General features: G+C 38.7%; 1 protein-coding gene across 1 annotated transcript; it reads right to left on the reverse strand.

The window, feature by feature from the left end:
* Positions 1-364: 364 nt before the first annotated feature.
* LOC117973056 (sodium/potassium-transporting ATPase subunit alpha-1-like) lies at positions 365-15824 on the reverse strand. The gene is made up of 23 exons (XM_034924034.2): positions 15654-15824; positions 12294-12416; positions 11833-11892; positions 10762-10965; positions 10551-10664; positions 10272-10406; positions 10054-10171; positions 9556-9824; positions 9089-9287; positions 8884-8993; positions 8235-8369; positions 7907-8099; positions 7612-7787; positions 7348-7484; positions 7039-7189; positions 6634-6802; positions 6396-6550; positions 3953-4076; positions 3156-3301; positions 2920-3050; positions 2638-2739; positions 2375-2466; positions 365-588 (listed from the first exon to the last, which is right to left on the reverse strand). The coding sequence occupies exons 1-23, from the start codon at positions 15663-15665 to the stop codon at positions 560-562; spliced, it is 3084 nt and encodes a 1027-aa protein (XP_034779925.1). The 5' UTR covers positions 15666-15824; the 3' UTR covers positions 365-559.
* Between the last annotated feature and the right edge of the window lie 926 nt (positions 15825-16750).

The following is a 16750-nucleotide window of genomic DNA, read 5'->3' on the forward strand; positions in this document are numbered from 1 at the left end:
CTGTCTGATGTTAATGGCTGAAGTGGCTCCAGGGATCAGCTTATTTTGCCTCCCTGGCGCATCAGCACACACAACGGCTGCGATGCTGGCTCCGGGGATCAACCACAGTGCAGCCTCCCCAGCGCATCAGCATGACAACTGTCTAGATTGAGCTAAGAAGGGTACATCTCTGGGGTCTTCAAGTGGGCACCTTCCATCCTCAGTGTTTCGTCAACTAGCCCACGACACCTCAAGAGGGCTCGACGGTGATTCTGGTGTCCCAGCATCACCCCCCTCCGTCCCCCACAACCCTTGAGAAATCAGAAGCTTTAACAAACTTAAGATGCCCCCCCTCCCCCCCGGAAAGAAATACAAAGGCAAAAACTCAACTTCACTGAAAGTTTATTTTAAACTACACATCCATTAGAGACCATATACAATTTGCACTACAAAACAAAGGCATATAAAAATATGTCCTGGTTCTGTATCTTTCAGCAGTTTCAAGCATTCTATATAAAAACACATATCCAAAGACTGGAGGTTAAAGGACATGATTGAAATTCTGATGCAGAGCGACAGTTTAGTAGTAGGTCTCCTTTTCCACCCAACCTAGAAAGAAAAGAAATATATTGAATATGCTTTCCAAATCACCACACATTTATAGTACAGGACTGTTCCACATTTTCAAAAAAGTATGCAAGCTACGACCTATAAATGTAAACATATAAGTGCATACAACCTCCAAGATTCTGACACATTCAATAAATAATCAGATATATCAGATATTATATATTAAAATATCATCAGATATTATAATGGGATGTACGAAAGCTGCCGGCAATTGTGACACTTACAATTGCATCAATTTGTTAAGAACTATTGAAAGCATTTTAAACAGTCGCTATAGTTGCTGACATTTCCCAGTCCGCTTTTTCTTGTGCGTTGCCAGTTGTGCTCGATGCATGTTTGAGGCGAATGTACCTAACTTTCATGAAAGGCAGGGTGAACTTACAAGCCTTGAAAACAAAATTCTATGACATTTCTGGTTTCCTCCAACATGTTGGGAACAATAGACTGCACACGTGCCACTAACCCCTCCAGCTCATTTTGAGCATCCGTATAGACTATAGGACTATGATCTATTTTGTGTCAATTGTCTAGGCTATATAATAATAATAATAATAATAAAAAAAATTAATAATAATAATAATAATAATAATAATAATAATAATAATAATAATAATAATTTCATTTTTAATAATCATTTCATTTCGATTTAAAATAATCCTTTATTCGCATTGTACAAATATGATTTATTTTGTGTTAACGTTAGGCTAAAGTAAAAAGAAAGCGCGCTAGGTATTCATTTGATTTTACTATTACTCCCAATACAGAGGGTGAATTTCCCATCTCCCGATGAGACTAAAAAAACTGCCGATAATTTAGATTACCAATTGTAATGCAGTACTACAATAAGTACATTTTCTCTAACAAGCACCCACTCGCCCCTGCCCGCTGGATCAATCACTTGCTCGCTCTACACAGGGAAAACAGTAAAAAACAGTAACCCCCCGCCATTCCCTGCTAGTGTGCTTGACAGGGGATACAGTTAAAAAAAAAAAAATAATTCAGCACCAGCATCCCCCTCCAACCCCCCAAAATCTCACGATTTTGTATTTTCAAAAGTTGGCAGGTATGACTGTATACTGTATAGGCCTACTGTACAGATTTATATTTTTACATAATGTAATGTGTAGCCTACCCAAAACACATTACTTATTTCAGCGCAATGATTTATACATTTATAATGCACTGAGCACTATAAATGTATGTGTGTGCGATTTTATTGTATTGTTTTTAAACCCAACACCTCTTTATGTTGGACAAACATGTCCGGTTTAGTGAGTGGAGGACCCACTATAGAATCTGATGAGATTCAACTGCCTGCCATTTTATATATATATACAGTATTAAAATAGGTAAAATGAAGACGGAACAGAATGCATTGTACAGATGACGTTTACATTTAACAAAAACAATGTTATTTTGATTCTTGCACCCTTGCATGTATAGACGTTATCCTTCGGGCACTCTCTGCTGCAGCAAACCACAACTCAACTCCTGCATTTATTGAATGTCGCATGACTCTCGCAATGTATAATGCTAGCGATCTCGCTAAGAAGACACAACAAATATTTGAATTAGTATAATGCGGCTGTCTTTGTTAAATTAACATATTTTATATCCGTACATAGGACAAAATGTTTACTTTGCTAAGTGTCGCTACAAAAATGTAAATTGTGGTATGTTTGCGCTGCAACTGGCACATCTTAGTAAACCCACCCATAATTATTTAACACACTGCACATGCAAAATATTTATTTTGTTGCCTTACTTCCTGGGCTGCGTCGGATGATAACCTTTCTGATTTCATCATAAATAAAGACAATGACAGCGAAGGGCAAGGCACAGACCCACCAGGTTGGTCTAAGGAGAAAAAAAAAAATTAGAAAATGCCAGGGTGAAATGAAAAGTGGACTATATTCTGGAGTGGTTATTTGAACTTTAAAGCTGCAATTATTTCCCTTGAGCTGTGAATTATTAAATGTCAAAAAAATAACAAAATAATAATTAAAAAAAAAAATCTCATTAACTTACTTCAGAGGGTACATTCTGAGGGCCACATCCATTCCAGGGCAGTAAGACAAGAAGGCAGCCAAAGCGGTTTCCTCAAACAGCCCCAATGTAAGGACATTGTTCCTGTTAAAAAAATAAAAAATAAAATAAATAAAAATAAAAAAAACACCCACACAGACTACTAGTACCAAACATCATATTCCTGTAACAGAGATCATGTTTTGTAATATTTATTTTTGCTCACAGCTTTAATGTAGTTGGTGCTCGTACCACTATCAATGTGTCAACAGTCTCAATACTTACTTCATTCCCTGCTGGAAGACAGAGTTTTTTCTAGTTTTACAGATGATCAAGATAGCCCACTGCACAATCACAACACTGATAAAAAATGCAGTTTGGCAAGTAAACTCGATAACCTTTCTCTGTTCATAGGTCTGTGAAAGGCAAGACGAGATGGAGGTTAAAATTTTAGTGCCAAATGCTTCCATTTAATATTCTGTTCCCTACCCCCTCCCAAAATTGTGTTGAGGCATACTGACCCACTGCTGTCCATAGCTGTCTTCCAAATCATTGAGGCTTTTGTCCTCCCATTCAATACGGATTCCCAGCAGTCTCATAGGCAGGAAACCATTATCAGCAAGAATGACAAAATAGGTGAAGAATGCTCCCACAGCCGAGATCATACCTGAAGTGAGACAGTTACCTTTTAGTTAAGCTTTTTTCCCCCTCACAGATGACTGCCTATGACCAGTGGGTAAATGGGAATGCCTACTATAACTAATGGGGAGATCAAGAAAAATGTGCCCCATCTTCACTACAGTCAGTAATGCGAATTGTTACAAGAGCAATTTCCAGAAAGCTTAAAGGGTGTCATTCAGCTACTTTAACAGAGCCAACTATCTTATACAATCACACTTGTTTGAGGATGAGCTGACATGCTGTGCAATATAGTTAGCAATTGCCCATATAGTGCTACTCTCAAGCTTTCCTTGTTATAAAATACAAAGGACTCATTCCTTCCATAATCACATTTTTACCAAAGAGAAGCAACAGCAGTGGTTCCCTTGAAGGGACATTTCATTAACAGAGATCAGGCACCTGCTGCACTAGGATTTCAATTGCAGGAAGATGCAACACTTAAAAGCGAGCAATTCTTCATTAAATGAGAATTATGAGTTCTAGACACCAGAAGGGACTGTTGTCACAAATCATATCAATATTTGTAGACTTGCAATTAAAATAAAGGCTACCAATTACAGAAGGAAAAGACTAAAATGTAAGCATTTCATGGTTATCTGAAACTCTTCTTAAACTAGACATCAGCTTTTCTGCTTACCAAATTGCCCATAGGCCATGCTGATCAGCCTTTCATTCACAAGCTTGTCTATTTTGGGGTTTCGTGGCTGCCTCTTCATGATGTCACTTTCTGGTCCTTCATAAGCCAGGGAGATAGCAGGAAGCTAGACATGAGAAGCCAAAATAGTTAAATATGCAAAGGCACATAGCTTTCACTGCAACCAGTAAAAACAGGTCTCTTAAAATCAAAGACAAACTATATTGGAAAAATTGTACCAAGATATTCAGCTTCATATTCTCCAACTCACCGTCCCTTACAGTAGACTTTAATAATGCATGATAAAAACATAAAATTATATATTATATATATATATATATATATATATATATATATATATATATATATATATATATATATATACAGTGCCTATAGAAAGTCTACACCCCCTTTCAGAATTTTCACCTTATGTTGCCTTATAGCCTGGAATTAAAATACATTAAAATAGTTTTTTTTTTCATTGATCTACACATCCTACCCCACAACTTCCAAGTGAAAAAAATATTCAAGAAATCTGTAGAAAATTAATTTAAAATAAAAACTGAAATAGCTTGATTGGATAAGTGTCCACCCCCCTTGTAATACCAATCCTAAATTAGCTCAGGTGTAACCAATCGCCTTCAAAATCACACACCAAGTTAAGTGGCCTCCACCTGTGTTACATTGCAATGATTCACGTGATTTTAGGATAAATTCAACAGTTCCTGTAGGTTCCCTCTGCTGGGTAGTGCATTTCAAAGCAAGACCTCAACCATGAGCACCAAGGCGCTTTCAAAAGAACTCTGGGACAAAGTTGTTGAAAGGCACAGATCAGAGGATGGGTATAAAAAAATATCAAAGGCCTTGAATATCCCTTGGAGCATGGTCAAGACGATTATTAAGAAGTGGAAGGTGTATGGCACCACCAAGACCCTGCCTAGATCAGGCCATCCCTCCAAACTGGATGACCGAGCAAGAAGGAGACTGATCAGAGAGGCTACCAAGAGGCCAATGGCAACCTTGCAAGAGCTACAGGCTTTTATGGCCAAGACTGGTCGAAGTGTGCATGTGACAACAGTATCCCAAGCACTCCACAAATCTGGCCTGTATGGTAGGGTGGCAAGAAGGAAGCCATTACTCAAGAAAGCCCACCTTGAATCCCGTTTGAAGTATGCAAAAAAACACTCTGTAGCCATGTGGCAAAAAGTTTTGTGGTCTGACTAAACTAAAATTGAACTTTTTGGCCTAAATGCAAAGCATTATGTTTGGTACAAACCCAACACAGCGCATCACCCAAAGAACACCATCCCTACTGTGAAGCATGGTGGTGGCAGCATTGTGTTATGGGGATGTTTCTCATCGGCAGGGACTGGGGCACTTGTCAGGATAGAAGGGAAAATGAATGGAACAAAGTACAGAGAAGTCCTTGAGGAAAACCTGCTGCCCTCTGCAAGAAAGCTGAAACTGGGACAGAAGTTCACCTTTCAGAAGACAACGACCCAAAGCACACAGCCAAAGCTACACTGGAGTGGCTAAGGAACAATAAGGTAAATGTCCTTGAGTGGCCCAGTCAGAGCCCTGACCTAAATCCAATCGAAAATGTGTGGCATGACTTGAAGATTGTTGTCCATCAACGCTCCCCAAGGAACTTGACAGAGCTTGAACAGTTTTATAAAGAAGAATGGTCAAATATTGCCAAATCTAGGTGTGCAAAGTTGGTAGAGACCTATCCCAACAGACTCACAGCTATAACTGCTGCCAAAGGTGCTTCCACCAAGTATTAACTCAGGGGGGTGGAGACTTATCCAATTATGAATGCATGAAACTCTGAGGCACTGACACAACAAAATGTGAAAAAGTTCAAGGGGGTGTAGACTTTCTATAGGCACTGTGTATATGTGTATCTGTATATATGTATATGTATATGTATATATATATATATATAAAAAACAAGTAGCTTTCGGGTTAAGGTGAGTGAAAGCAATAAATTCAAAAACAAATGGGTTGTAGGGAGATATGCAAATAAAGCATTACAAGAGCCAATCAAATCGGGAGAAAGTTGCCTAACGGCTTCTACATTCTCAGTGTTTTAAAAGTCAAAATACAGTACCTGCATACATGTTTCGGCTTTTTGGGGGCGCATCAGTACAGTGCAACTGTATTTTGACTTTAGAAAGGCTCAGGAGAGTAAGTTAAAACAAGTAGCTTTCGAGTTAAGGTGAGTGAAAGCACTAAATTAAAAAACAAATGGTTGTAGGGAGATATGCAAATAAAGCATTACATGAGCCAATCAAATCAGGATTGCATATAAGTTATTTGCATATCTCCCTACAACCCATTTGTATATATACACTTAAAGCTACAAGCACCACTAAAAAAAGAAAAAAGACAATTGCAAAGACAATTTATGAAGCTTAAAATAATAATAATAATCATCCGTTCTTACCATGTCAGTACCCAAGTCAATGCACAGGATGGTTACAGTTCCCAGAGCCAGAGGGATGCTGGCGATAATGAAGAACAGGAATGGTGTGATTTCAGGGATGTTACTTGTCAGGGTGTAAGCAATCGACTTCTTCAGGTTATCAAAGATCAGACGACCTAGTAGAGGATGAAGAGAGAGTCAGACAATTCTGTTTAAAAAAACAAAAAAGAAGTGGAGTTTATAACGTGGTCTGTCTTACCTTCCTCTACGCCAGTCACAATGGAGGCAAAGTTATCATCCAGAAGGATCATGTCCGCGGCCTGTTTGGAGACGTCAGATCCAGAAATACCCATAGCAACACCAATATCTGCTTTCTTCAGGGCAGGGGAGTCGTTCACGCCATCACCAGTCACAGCTACAATAGCACCCTGCAGAGGTGGAGTAGGAGGAGGATATCATGAGCATTTATTTTACATGAATACAAAAAATAACCCATTTCTTGTTGAAAACTTGAGGTATAGGAGAGAAGGGTTTGTCCAGACTCTCATTTTATGAATTTGGGAAGTTGCACTTCACATTTCCTAGCAGAGCTCCAATTTCAAGTGGCAGTCTAGGACTTTCCAAGCAAGACTATTTTTTTATTTTTAATAATCCAATACTGTACCTGTCTTTGAAATCCCTCCACAATGATCAGTTTCTGTTGAGGAGAGGTCCTGGCAAACACAATCTCAGTGTGGTGCTTCAGCAGGTCATCTAGCTGGTCACTAGTCATATCCTTCAGTTTGCCACCATGTATTACACAGGCCTTGGCATCTCTGTTAGAAAGGACTCAATTTTACAGTGGTCTTTAACAACTCAACAAGCACAGTAAAACAGGTGATTTAACAAAGATGCTTTAAAATAGGTAGTATAATTACAGTACAATACTCAAAATTATTATTTTTTTAAAACAACTTTGTTTCAAATTTCATACCTGGGGTTGACTTCTCCGACAGGAATGTTCAGACGAGCTGCAATGTCCTCAACAGTTTCATTTCCTTCAGAGATGATTCCCACACCCTTTGCAATGGCCTTGGCTGTAATAGGGTGGTCACCAGTAACCATGATAACCTGTAGAATGAAGAAAATAATAACAATTGAGAAGTGCATATTTGGTAATCAGACTGAAGGCTGGTAAGAAGGCAAAGTATGACTAGGTATGAAATTTCTTATAAAGTCTTAATACAAGATAAATGACCTTGATGCCAGCACTTCTGCACTTGCTGACAGCATCAGGTACTGCAGCACGAGGAGGATCGATCATGGCCATCAGACCAACAAAGCACAGCTTCTCAGTAGGGAAGTTCAAGTCGTCTACATCAAACTTGAATCCTTCAGGAAACTGGTCGTCAGGAAGCAGCATATGACAGAATCCTACATGTAAGATATGGGGGGGATAAAAGCTAGGTTTACACCTGGTCACTTTCACACAACATCAAGTGCAATCCTAAAGACTTTAATAAGCAGCCATTTTGTTCATGCATGTGTCTTACCAAGAACTCTCTCTCCAAGTCCTCCCAGCTCAAGGTAAGCATTTTGGAAAGCATCCTTCATCTCATCATCTAGTGGCTGCTCTTTGCCTTGAATCAAGATGGTGTTGCAGCGATCAAGAATCCTTTCTGGGGCACCCTTCATCACCAGCAGGTAGCGAGATTCACTGGGGTTTGCATTCCGGTGGATGGAGAGCTGAGGACAAGGACAGAGGCGTTAGTTCTGCAAGCGACAGTTATAAAGCACTTTTCTACTTTGCACTATAGTTCAGAGAACTCCAGTCTCAGCGTGGTGCTTCAGAACCACACAGAACCATTCCCTCATATTTACCTGGTACTTGTTGGTTGAGTTGAAAGGGATCTCTTCAATTTTGGGGTTCTTGTCTCTCATGGCCGTCACAGACCCACAGCACAGCTCAATACATTTCAGCAGGGCAGATTCTGAAGCATCACCAGCGACCCCTCTCTGTAGATTTATAAAAAAACACACACATTGAGGAAAAAAACTAATCACGTAATGCTTGCTTTTGGGCATCTACAGCCTGTGAGACACCATTTAATCCTGGCCTTGCCAATGACAACCAGACCCAACTGTTTCCTGCAGCTGAATTCTCATACACTGGGATTTAGAGCAATAATGTGCATCACAGTGTAGCGTCCCTTCTGGTTTTATATTTTAAAGGTTTAAGGCTTTCAAAAGTCAGTTTCCAGTCAAGCACCTCAAAGGAGCGCAAATAGCTGCAATTATCAAGATAACATTTTGCTTGTCAGGAGATTTGTGTTTTAATAGCCACTGCAAAAGACACAGTGCTATCAATGGCATTCAGTCATATTTAAAGAATTGGGCACACTCCAGATTTGGAAAAGTATTATTATATACTAAAGACTCCCCATTTCAGTTAATGAAAGCAAGTGTCAGGATTTCAGAAGAAAAACAAAACACACAACACTTCAAGCAGCACTTTTATAAACACTCTTACCTTAAGAATTGGTACAGACTCCTGTGCAGCCTGGAATACAGCGCGGTTGCAGAGTCCTGCGACACGAGCAAGGGCAGCCCAAGTGGAAGAGCTCTTATCAAAGGTAGCACCTGTAAACAGGATATTAGAATATGATCCCACATGCATACACTGAGGGAAAACAAAGTCAGTCAAGAGAGGAAAACACAAGAAGTGGATCTCTTACCACTCTGGTCCTCAGTGGTGTCTGCTTCGTGGATCTGGTTGTCAAACCACATGTGAGCAACAGTCATTCTGTTTTGTGTCAGGGTGCCAGTCTTATCAGAGCAGATAGTGGAGGTAGATCCCAGAGTCTCTACAGCTTCCAGGTTCTTTACCAGGCAATTCTTATGGGCCATTCGCTTAGCTGTGAGTGTGAGGCAGACCTGAGGTAGTGGCAGAAGATATTTAAATATTTTCCATTTACTTTACGAAAGGGTGAGCAATACCACCCAAGAATTGCTAAAAGTCCACGCAATACAGAGATGGATCAGCCAAGTCTCCCCCCTCTTGTATCTTCTTCAAAAAGAAACAGCCATTTGATATCAGAACACTGCAATACAATTTTTATAGCACACTGTTTTCACTTTTTTAAAAAAATATCCCTCATAGATTCATCTCTAAAAGTTAAGGAGATAAATAGCCCTTCCATACCGTGACAGTAGCCAGAAGACCTTCGGGCACGTTGGCAACAATAATTCCAATGAGGAAGACGATAGCCTCCAGCCAGCTGTATCCAAGGATCAGGGAGAGGATGAAGAAGGAAACACCAAGGAAGACTGCCACTCCAGTGATGATATGGATGAAGTGTTCAATCTCTATGGAGAGGGGAGTCTGGCCAACCTCCAAGCCAGAGGCTAGAGTGGCAATGCGTCCCATCACAGTGTGGTCACCAGTTTTAATGACAATACCGCAGGCAGTACCTAAAAGGAGGGAGAAGATTGAGCTAATTTGTGTTCAATTAGAACTAGATGTGAGACTGGATAGAGCTTTAAAAACAGTCAAACCCTCCATTGATTTATTATTTGTATTCCTTTGTTACTTTACAGAATTTTAATTTTCCCAGATAACTCAGAATAAAGATGCTATCGTGCAAGATCAACAACATTTCAACAAAAAGTACCCCCCCCCAGCCTATGATTAGGTCTGTACCTTCTACACAGCTGGTGGAGTAGAAGGCAATGTTCCTCGTCTCAAGTGGGTTTTCATTGGAGAAGTCAGGTGTCCTGGTCTGCGGCTCAGATTCACCAGTCAGGGAAGAATTGTCAACCTACAGAATACAAATATAGAAAAAGCATAAGCATCACCCCACGACCCCAAATTCAGAGTTATGCTTCCAGTTTGGTTATCGCCCTTTACTTCAAACCTACCTTGCAGCCATTAGAAGAGATGATTCTCAAGTCAGCTGGGATCCTGTCTCCTCCTTTCACTTCCACTAGGTCTCCAACCACAACCTCCTCAGCATTAATACTGTTCTTCTCACCATCACGGATAACTAGGGCTTGCTGGATATAAAGAGAGGGAAAAGATTTGTTTAAAGATTCAAGAATAAAAATGAGTTTTAACCCCATTTAAATTAATGGTACCTAATTTCTTTAACTTGGCGGACATGCATAATTTATCTATTTTTATTGGGAGTGTTACAGTACCTGAGGAACCATGTTCTTAAAGGACTCCATGATCTTAGAACTCTTGGCTTCTTGGTAGTAAGAGAAACAGCCAGTGATGATGACAACAACAGCAAGCACAACACCCAGATACAACTGTGGAGAAAAACAGACAGACTCAACTAGTGAATTAACTAGTTAGTACTACAAACAAGTTGCCCGCCAGGCTACAAAACCTTATTTGGCTTCTTACATTATCAGCGACAGGTTCATCATCCACGGCAGCCTGAATTCCGTATGCAAAGAAGCAGAGAATGGATCCTATCCACAGCAACATGCAGAAGCCTCCAAACATCTGCTTGCAGAACTTCACCCATTCTGGGGTTGTAGGGGGAGGAGTCAGGCAATTGGGACCATCACGAAGCAGGATCTCTGCAGCACGGGCAACTGTTAAACCCTGCAGAAGGTAAATTGGGAATTATTAATTAACACAAATAGTTACACCCGTCTATAGTGACCACTCTTAAGCTGCTTGCGTTTATGTATATATACTCTCCCCTTCCCCAATTAAAATTGCTTGTTTACAGATGAAAGGATTGACTACAGTTTCTGCCAGTGGGACTTAAAGGCCCCCAGAATTTAACCAGTACCTGGTTACTCGGAACAAAGTCATTTACCCTGAAGCCCTAAACTAAATCAAGAGAGTGTGTTACATAATTGTGATATTTCGTATAAGAATAAATAAACTGTATCTTAAAGACCACAATTTGCAATACATGCATATTTAACAGATAGGGCTTGGAATGTTAAGGCTACCTTAACAAAGTATAATTACAAGATCAATTAACAGTTAAGGAAATGTAATCTTAAATATTCCTGGAATGGAGCAGATGTGGGTTTAGAGCAGGGGTGTCAAACTCAGTTCCTGGAGGGCCGCAGTGTCTTCTGGCTTTCGTTCCACACAAGCTCTAAATTACTTAATTAATCTAATTATTTGATTAACTGGACACATTTAACACTTCTCTTCAGGCTCAAAATGTTTCATAGGTAGTGTACCTTGAATCAAGTCCATTATTAAAACCACCAACGGTAAAAGACCTTGAAAAATATTAAATATGTCAAATTGAACAAATAATTAGATCAATTATGTTAACTGAGAGCTTAAGTTGGAATGAAAACCAGAAGACTCTGCGGCCCTCGAGGACTGGAGTTTGACACCCCTGGTTTAGGGGTTGACAGTACTCATGGACACAGACTATTCCCTATCCCCCATCCCTGACAGAACTGGAAACAGTGCAGTTGGTGAAACAAGTCAAAAACATACCCGACTGAGGTCTGTACCATACTTCTGATGCAGTTCATCCAAAGTGAGTTTATGGTCATCCTACAATGGAAATAAAGATTGAAATGGGAAGTTTACAAACACATGGTAATACCTCAGAGCTTTCATCTACCAACCAGGAAGCTCCATGCAGGGCACAATCACATGGTAGATGACCTCATAACTTAGGTAAAATTCTAGCAGAACACTGCAAAATTAAAGATTTAAAATGTTTACTACAATAAAGATCCTGTTTATCGGTTTATAATCACGATAAACCGAGATTAAAGGGCATTACCTTGGCATCTGACCTCACGAGCAGCATGCAGTCTTACCTTCCTGACAGTCAATACTAGACAGTAATGCCCTCTAAACAGGGCTCCATGGCTGTATTGTTCAACAGCTCCTGTTTAGTTGGGAATCTACATTTTGCTTCTCATTAAAAAGGGCAGGCAAGTCTTTACCAAATCGACTTCTTTCTTCAACTCATCCAGATTTCTATCCTTCTTCCCCTTCTTCCCCTTCTTGTCATTCTTTTTTCCACCATGCTCAGATGTTGCATCCAACTCATATTGATCACGTCCTTCCTGCGGAGAGAAATATTTTTCAAACCACGCAGAAGAAACATTTTAAACTACTTTCTATAGCATAATAATAATAATAATAATAATAATAATAATAATAATAATAATAATAATATTTCTTTGGAGATGAAGGCTGAATTCTTAGACAGCTTGAAAAGGAACTACTTAACTGGATATTAGTTTTTGGTTACTGTCCATTAATAGCTTGTCCACCATGGACATTAGAGCACCGCATTAGGACCTCAAGCATGTTAAACCACCACATACCAAGAAAGGTCAACAGTTCATATTAAACAGAGTCAGAAAGTACAAAGACAGCCAAACTTTCTTTTGAAAACACCAAATTACTGTAATATTTGTGGATTTATAACCAATTAATTCACTGTTAGGCCATCTTGACAATACACTGTTTTAAATTTTTCACTTTATGTTAGCAAAACAATGGGAACAAAAAATAGAAAGTGGACTCGTCACAGATTTCCAAAATACCCTAGCACTACTACCAAGGGCAATCTTTACCTTCTGCCTCTTATCAAATACACTTTATAAAAATGTTAATTATGCCTTGGCATAAAATTATATGTTGTATACAAACCTTGTCGGCTTACAAAATTCTTTCAATATTTTTATCCAAATTGCATTCAGACTTGGGTTCAATATTTTTCTGAACAGCAACAGTGTTCAAACTGCCCCATTAGATTACCCAGCTGATTTAGAATGGGATGTCAGACTGGCAGACTGGAAAAGTACTGAAGACAGGTATTTCTATTGCTTAATGTTTAATATAAACTCCAGCATGGTATGACTGAACAATGGCGCAATGAAGTCCTACTATGATCTGTCATCAGATCCCTGGCTATAAAATGAAGTTATCCAATATTTAACAATGGGAAATGTTCTATCCCCACCTCTACCTGTCACGCAATACTTTGCACTTTGTCCTTTAACAGCGTTGTACATGCACTTCTGCTCTATTCAAGTTTGGCCCTCAATTGTTTTTTAATGTTAACCAGCTAGATTACTTGCAGTTTATGTGAGCATTTACAATATAGTCAGTCTGTTTAGAACACATTGGTACAGATATTTTGTTCTTTGAGTAATGTTGCAGCTAACTACCAATTTGTATAATTTACAAAACATAATTAAAACATGCAAGTTAACTGTTCAAGTCAATTATTCCACTGTACACAATCAGCAGCAGTACCTTCTACACACACATGACAGTATAGTCTGGTATTTAGTCAATCTTTTTTGTGAAAGAGGGATATACAGATCTTTACTCCAGTGAAACCCAAATAGACAAATGTCTCCGCTTTGGCTGTTTTTGGAAAAGCTCATTAGTCAGCTTGACGTAAATTGATCTTGTGAAAACTAGTTTAAACCAATCTGATCAGACTGATCTGAGTCTTGGTTAGTCTTTTAAGTCTAATCTGAACACAGCTAAATATTCTCAAAACGGTTTCCTTCAAGTGTCTCAGTTTCATGAAGAAAAACATCTGCCATCTGCAATACACAGTAATTTACATTCTATTTCTACTCAGCATGTAGTATAGAACTATATTCAGTGCAGTAAATGTTAGGAAGCACAATTCCCTCAGTGTCAAAATGAGAAAAGAAAACCAGAACTTTATGTCCTTGGGTGCCAGTGCCACATGAGTCACAATACTGCGAAAGCAGATTGTAAAGCATTTAGCAGTCTCTCCTCATTTGATGTAGAGGATTTCTGTATAGATGACTGCTACTTCTTTGATGGAAGTTTCCTGATTTTTGTGGGGTAGAATTTAAGAACATTCTTAAGCATCACAGCATATGGTGGCTGAGTTTAGAAAAAGTGATGGACAGAATTTTACAAATGTATAAATGGCTTTAACGAGTTACCTCCAATCATAGTCACCTAATTAATCAGATAAGAGGCTGACCCGTCTGCAGTCATACTTTGAAAAATCCAGTGACAGAAAAATATTTGTTATTCTTTTCTCCTGTTTTGAGGCCATTCTTGAGCTACTGCCTATTTTTACAAACTGAAGCCCCATGCATACACAAACTGCACAGTGCTACCAAGCAACTTGTTAGGGAGATTTTTGCCCCTTTCAGTTATTGATGCCAGCATAGACCTACAGGACCAGAATGAATAGAACAGCATCATAACCAAACAAAAGCTTCAAGCTCTTGCACAAAGGAAAGGTGAGAAAAGAAAGTTCTACTCCAGTGTGATAGGGTTTTACTGCACTGCACTTAACTATCTCTTCAAGAAATTCCCATGGGATGACCTGGAACTTAAGCATGCTGAAGTCTTTGATTTTTAAAAAAGAAAGTCTGTAACATTCTCATCAGTGGAATACTTCATGAAAAGTTTGGGTATAAGTGGAGCTGCTGATGCTGAAAAACAGTATAATAATTTCACAGTATCAGCTAATGCAAGATCTTCATGAGGACCTTAAGCTACAGATGGTCACAGTAGATGAAGATGGAAATGAGCTGGTGTGTATCACCAAACTCTGGAATCATGTAGCTGGTATGAAAGATGCCAGTGGCAAACTCTTTTCAGATTTCTAGGCAAGATTGCAAAATTAGTTATTCTTTTGCCACACAGCAATGCAGAATCAAAGAGACTGTTCAGCTATGTTTCAAGAACGAGACAACAAACAGAGCGAATCTGAAATGCACTAAGACACTAACATCCCTGTTGAAGTGCAAAATGAATATGCCCAAGAAAATGAAATGTTATGAATTTACTACCACTCCTGAACTTATTAAGAAAGGCAAGCAAGCCATATGGGAATACAATAAGCAACATTTGATGTCTAGGCTAATTCAGATAATTTTTTTGAAAAGTTACCCCCAAGTGACCCCCAAAAAGTATGTGACACCTTGAAGTGTCTACATTATATCCAATAAGTGGATTGTAAACAGAGTCATCATCATTCGTTAAAAAAATAAAATACCACTACTTTATACTCTCCGTTTGTAAGAAATGCATGAAAACCGTCATGAACAATGCCACCTGCTGCATCAAGTATCCACTTTTAAATTCAAATGTTTTAAAATGGTGAAGTCAAACGTGTACGATGAGCTGCATATTTCCAAAACTTTCACTGTACAAGCCAATTATAACTTGACCTGGGTTTGCTCACACATAACTAACTCATAATCTATGTATTAAATAGTAATCCCCAAGCAAGAACAAAAAAACTGAAAGTATTAGATAAAAACCTTTAATCAAAACTGTATTTCACTTACCCTGTTGCCCATGTTTACTATTTTTGTATCTTCTTAATCAAATTCTGGGGATTTTTTGTTATTTTTTATAATAATAAATAAATAGTGAAATTCATATTAAAAATCAATTTATTGCGACTGGCTGTTCTCTTTCCCACACTTGCCACTGCCAGGACGTCCAGGGAATCTTGGTTATCTATGTGTTCAAAATACTTGTATAAATACTGCTTCGAACAGGATGTTGCTCTTTTTGCCATGGTAACCGGTGTTATTAAGGTGTTAATAAGGCGGAGCTAGTGTCCTCGAGTAGATTTGATGAATTTCAGTGTTAGTATTTGGCATAATCTGAATGTCTGCAATGTAGGGATTAAAAACTATTATTAATTATATTTTCAACTACAAATAATGTGTTAATTTAATAATCAACCAGTTTAGTTTCCAATCTGCTTTGCTATCAATATTGTGGTGATTCAAGGTGACAGGTTATGTACACCCCTTGCCCTTGCCTGTGTTTGACCTTGATAAATTAAATGAGATTTTTGACAATCCAAGCACTGTTCAAAACTTAGAAAGCACACTGTATTGGCCCAACTGTATGCTGAAAGATCATGGGTTCAGATTTCCATCAGCTCTTATTAATTATTATTAATTTCAGCAACTGCCAGTGGGAACTTCAGAAGCTCAAAAAACAAAACCTCATGATTTTGCTTTAGAGCTTTTGAAAAAAGTTTTTGGAATCCTTCCAAGTCTATTTTGTGGTGTTCCATACTGTACTGTAAAGTATTGTGTAACAAAGTCCGATAGTGTAATAATTCTGGGAGTACTCAATGGCACCCCTGTTGCATAGTCAGTACATATGATGATTTCCAGTATCAGTCTTTACAATAACCAGGGATGGCTTTTTGAAGAAAGATTGGTCATGGAATGTTTTGGCATTTCATTGCCTGCAGTGTCAGTATTTACACTGTTAATTAACAACTGGGGAGGTTAGGATTTTCCACCCATCCCAATAAATGAAACAGAAATGGAATGAACATTTTGCAGTCAACCAAGCAAAATATGAATGTCAGTGACATGCTGTTTAAAATTGATTGTCACTCACCCTGACCCCTGTTTAC

The sequence above is a fragment of the Acipenser ruthenus genome, chromosome 9, assembly GCF_902713425.1.
Source record: "Acipenser ruthenus chromosome 9, fAciRut3.2 maternal haplotype, whole genome shotgun sequence".
In the NCBI taxonomy this organism is placed as follows: domain Eukaryota; kingdom Metazoa; phylum Chordata; class Actinopteri; order Acipenseriformes; family Acipenseridae; genus Acipenser; species Acipenser ruthenus.

What these genes read in the sequence shown, in the direction of transcription:
- LOC117973056 (XM_034924034.2), bottom strand. An exon ending in GTCGGAGAAGTCAACCCCAG is followed by an intron (nt 7,190 to 7,347) that starts GTATGAAATTTG and finishes CCTTTCTAACAG; the next exon opens with AGATGCCAAGGCCTGTGTAA. An exon ending in TGTGACTGGCGTAGAGGAAG is followed by an intron (nt 6,551 to 6,633) that starts GTAAGACAGACC and finishes ATCCTCTACTAG; the next exon opens with GTCGTCTGATCTTTGATAAC.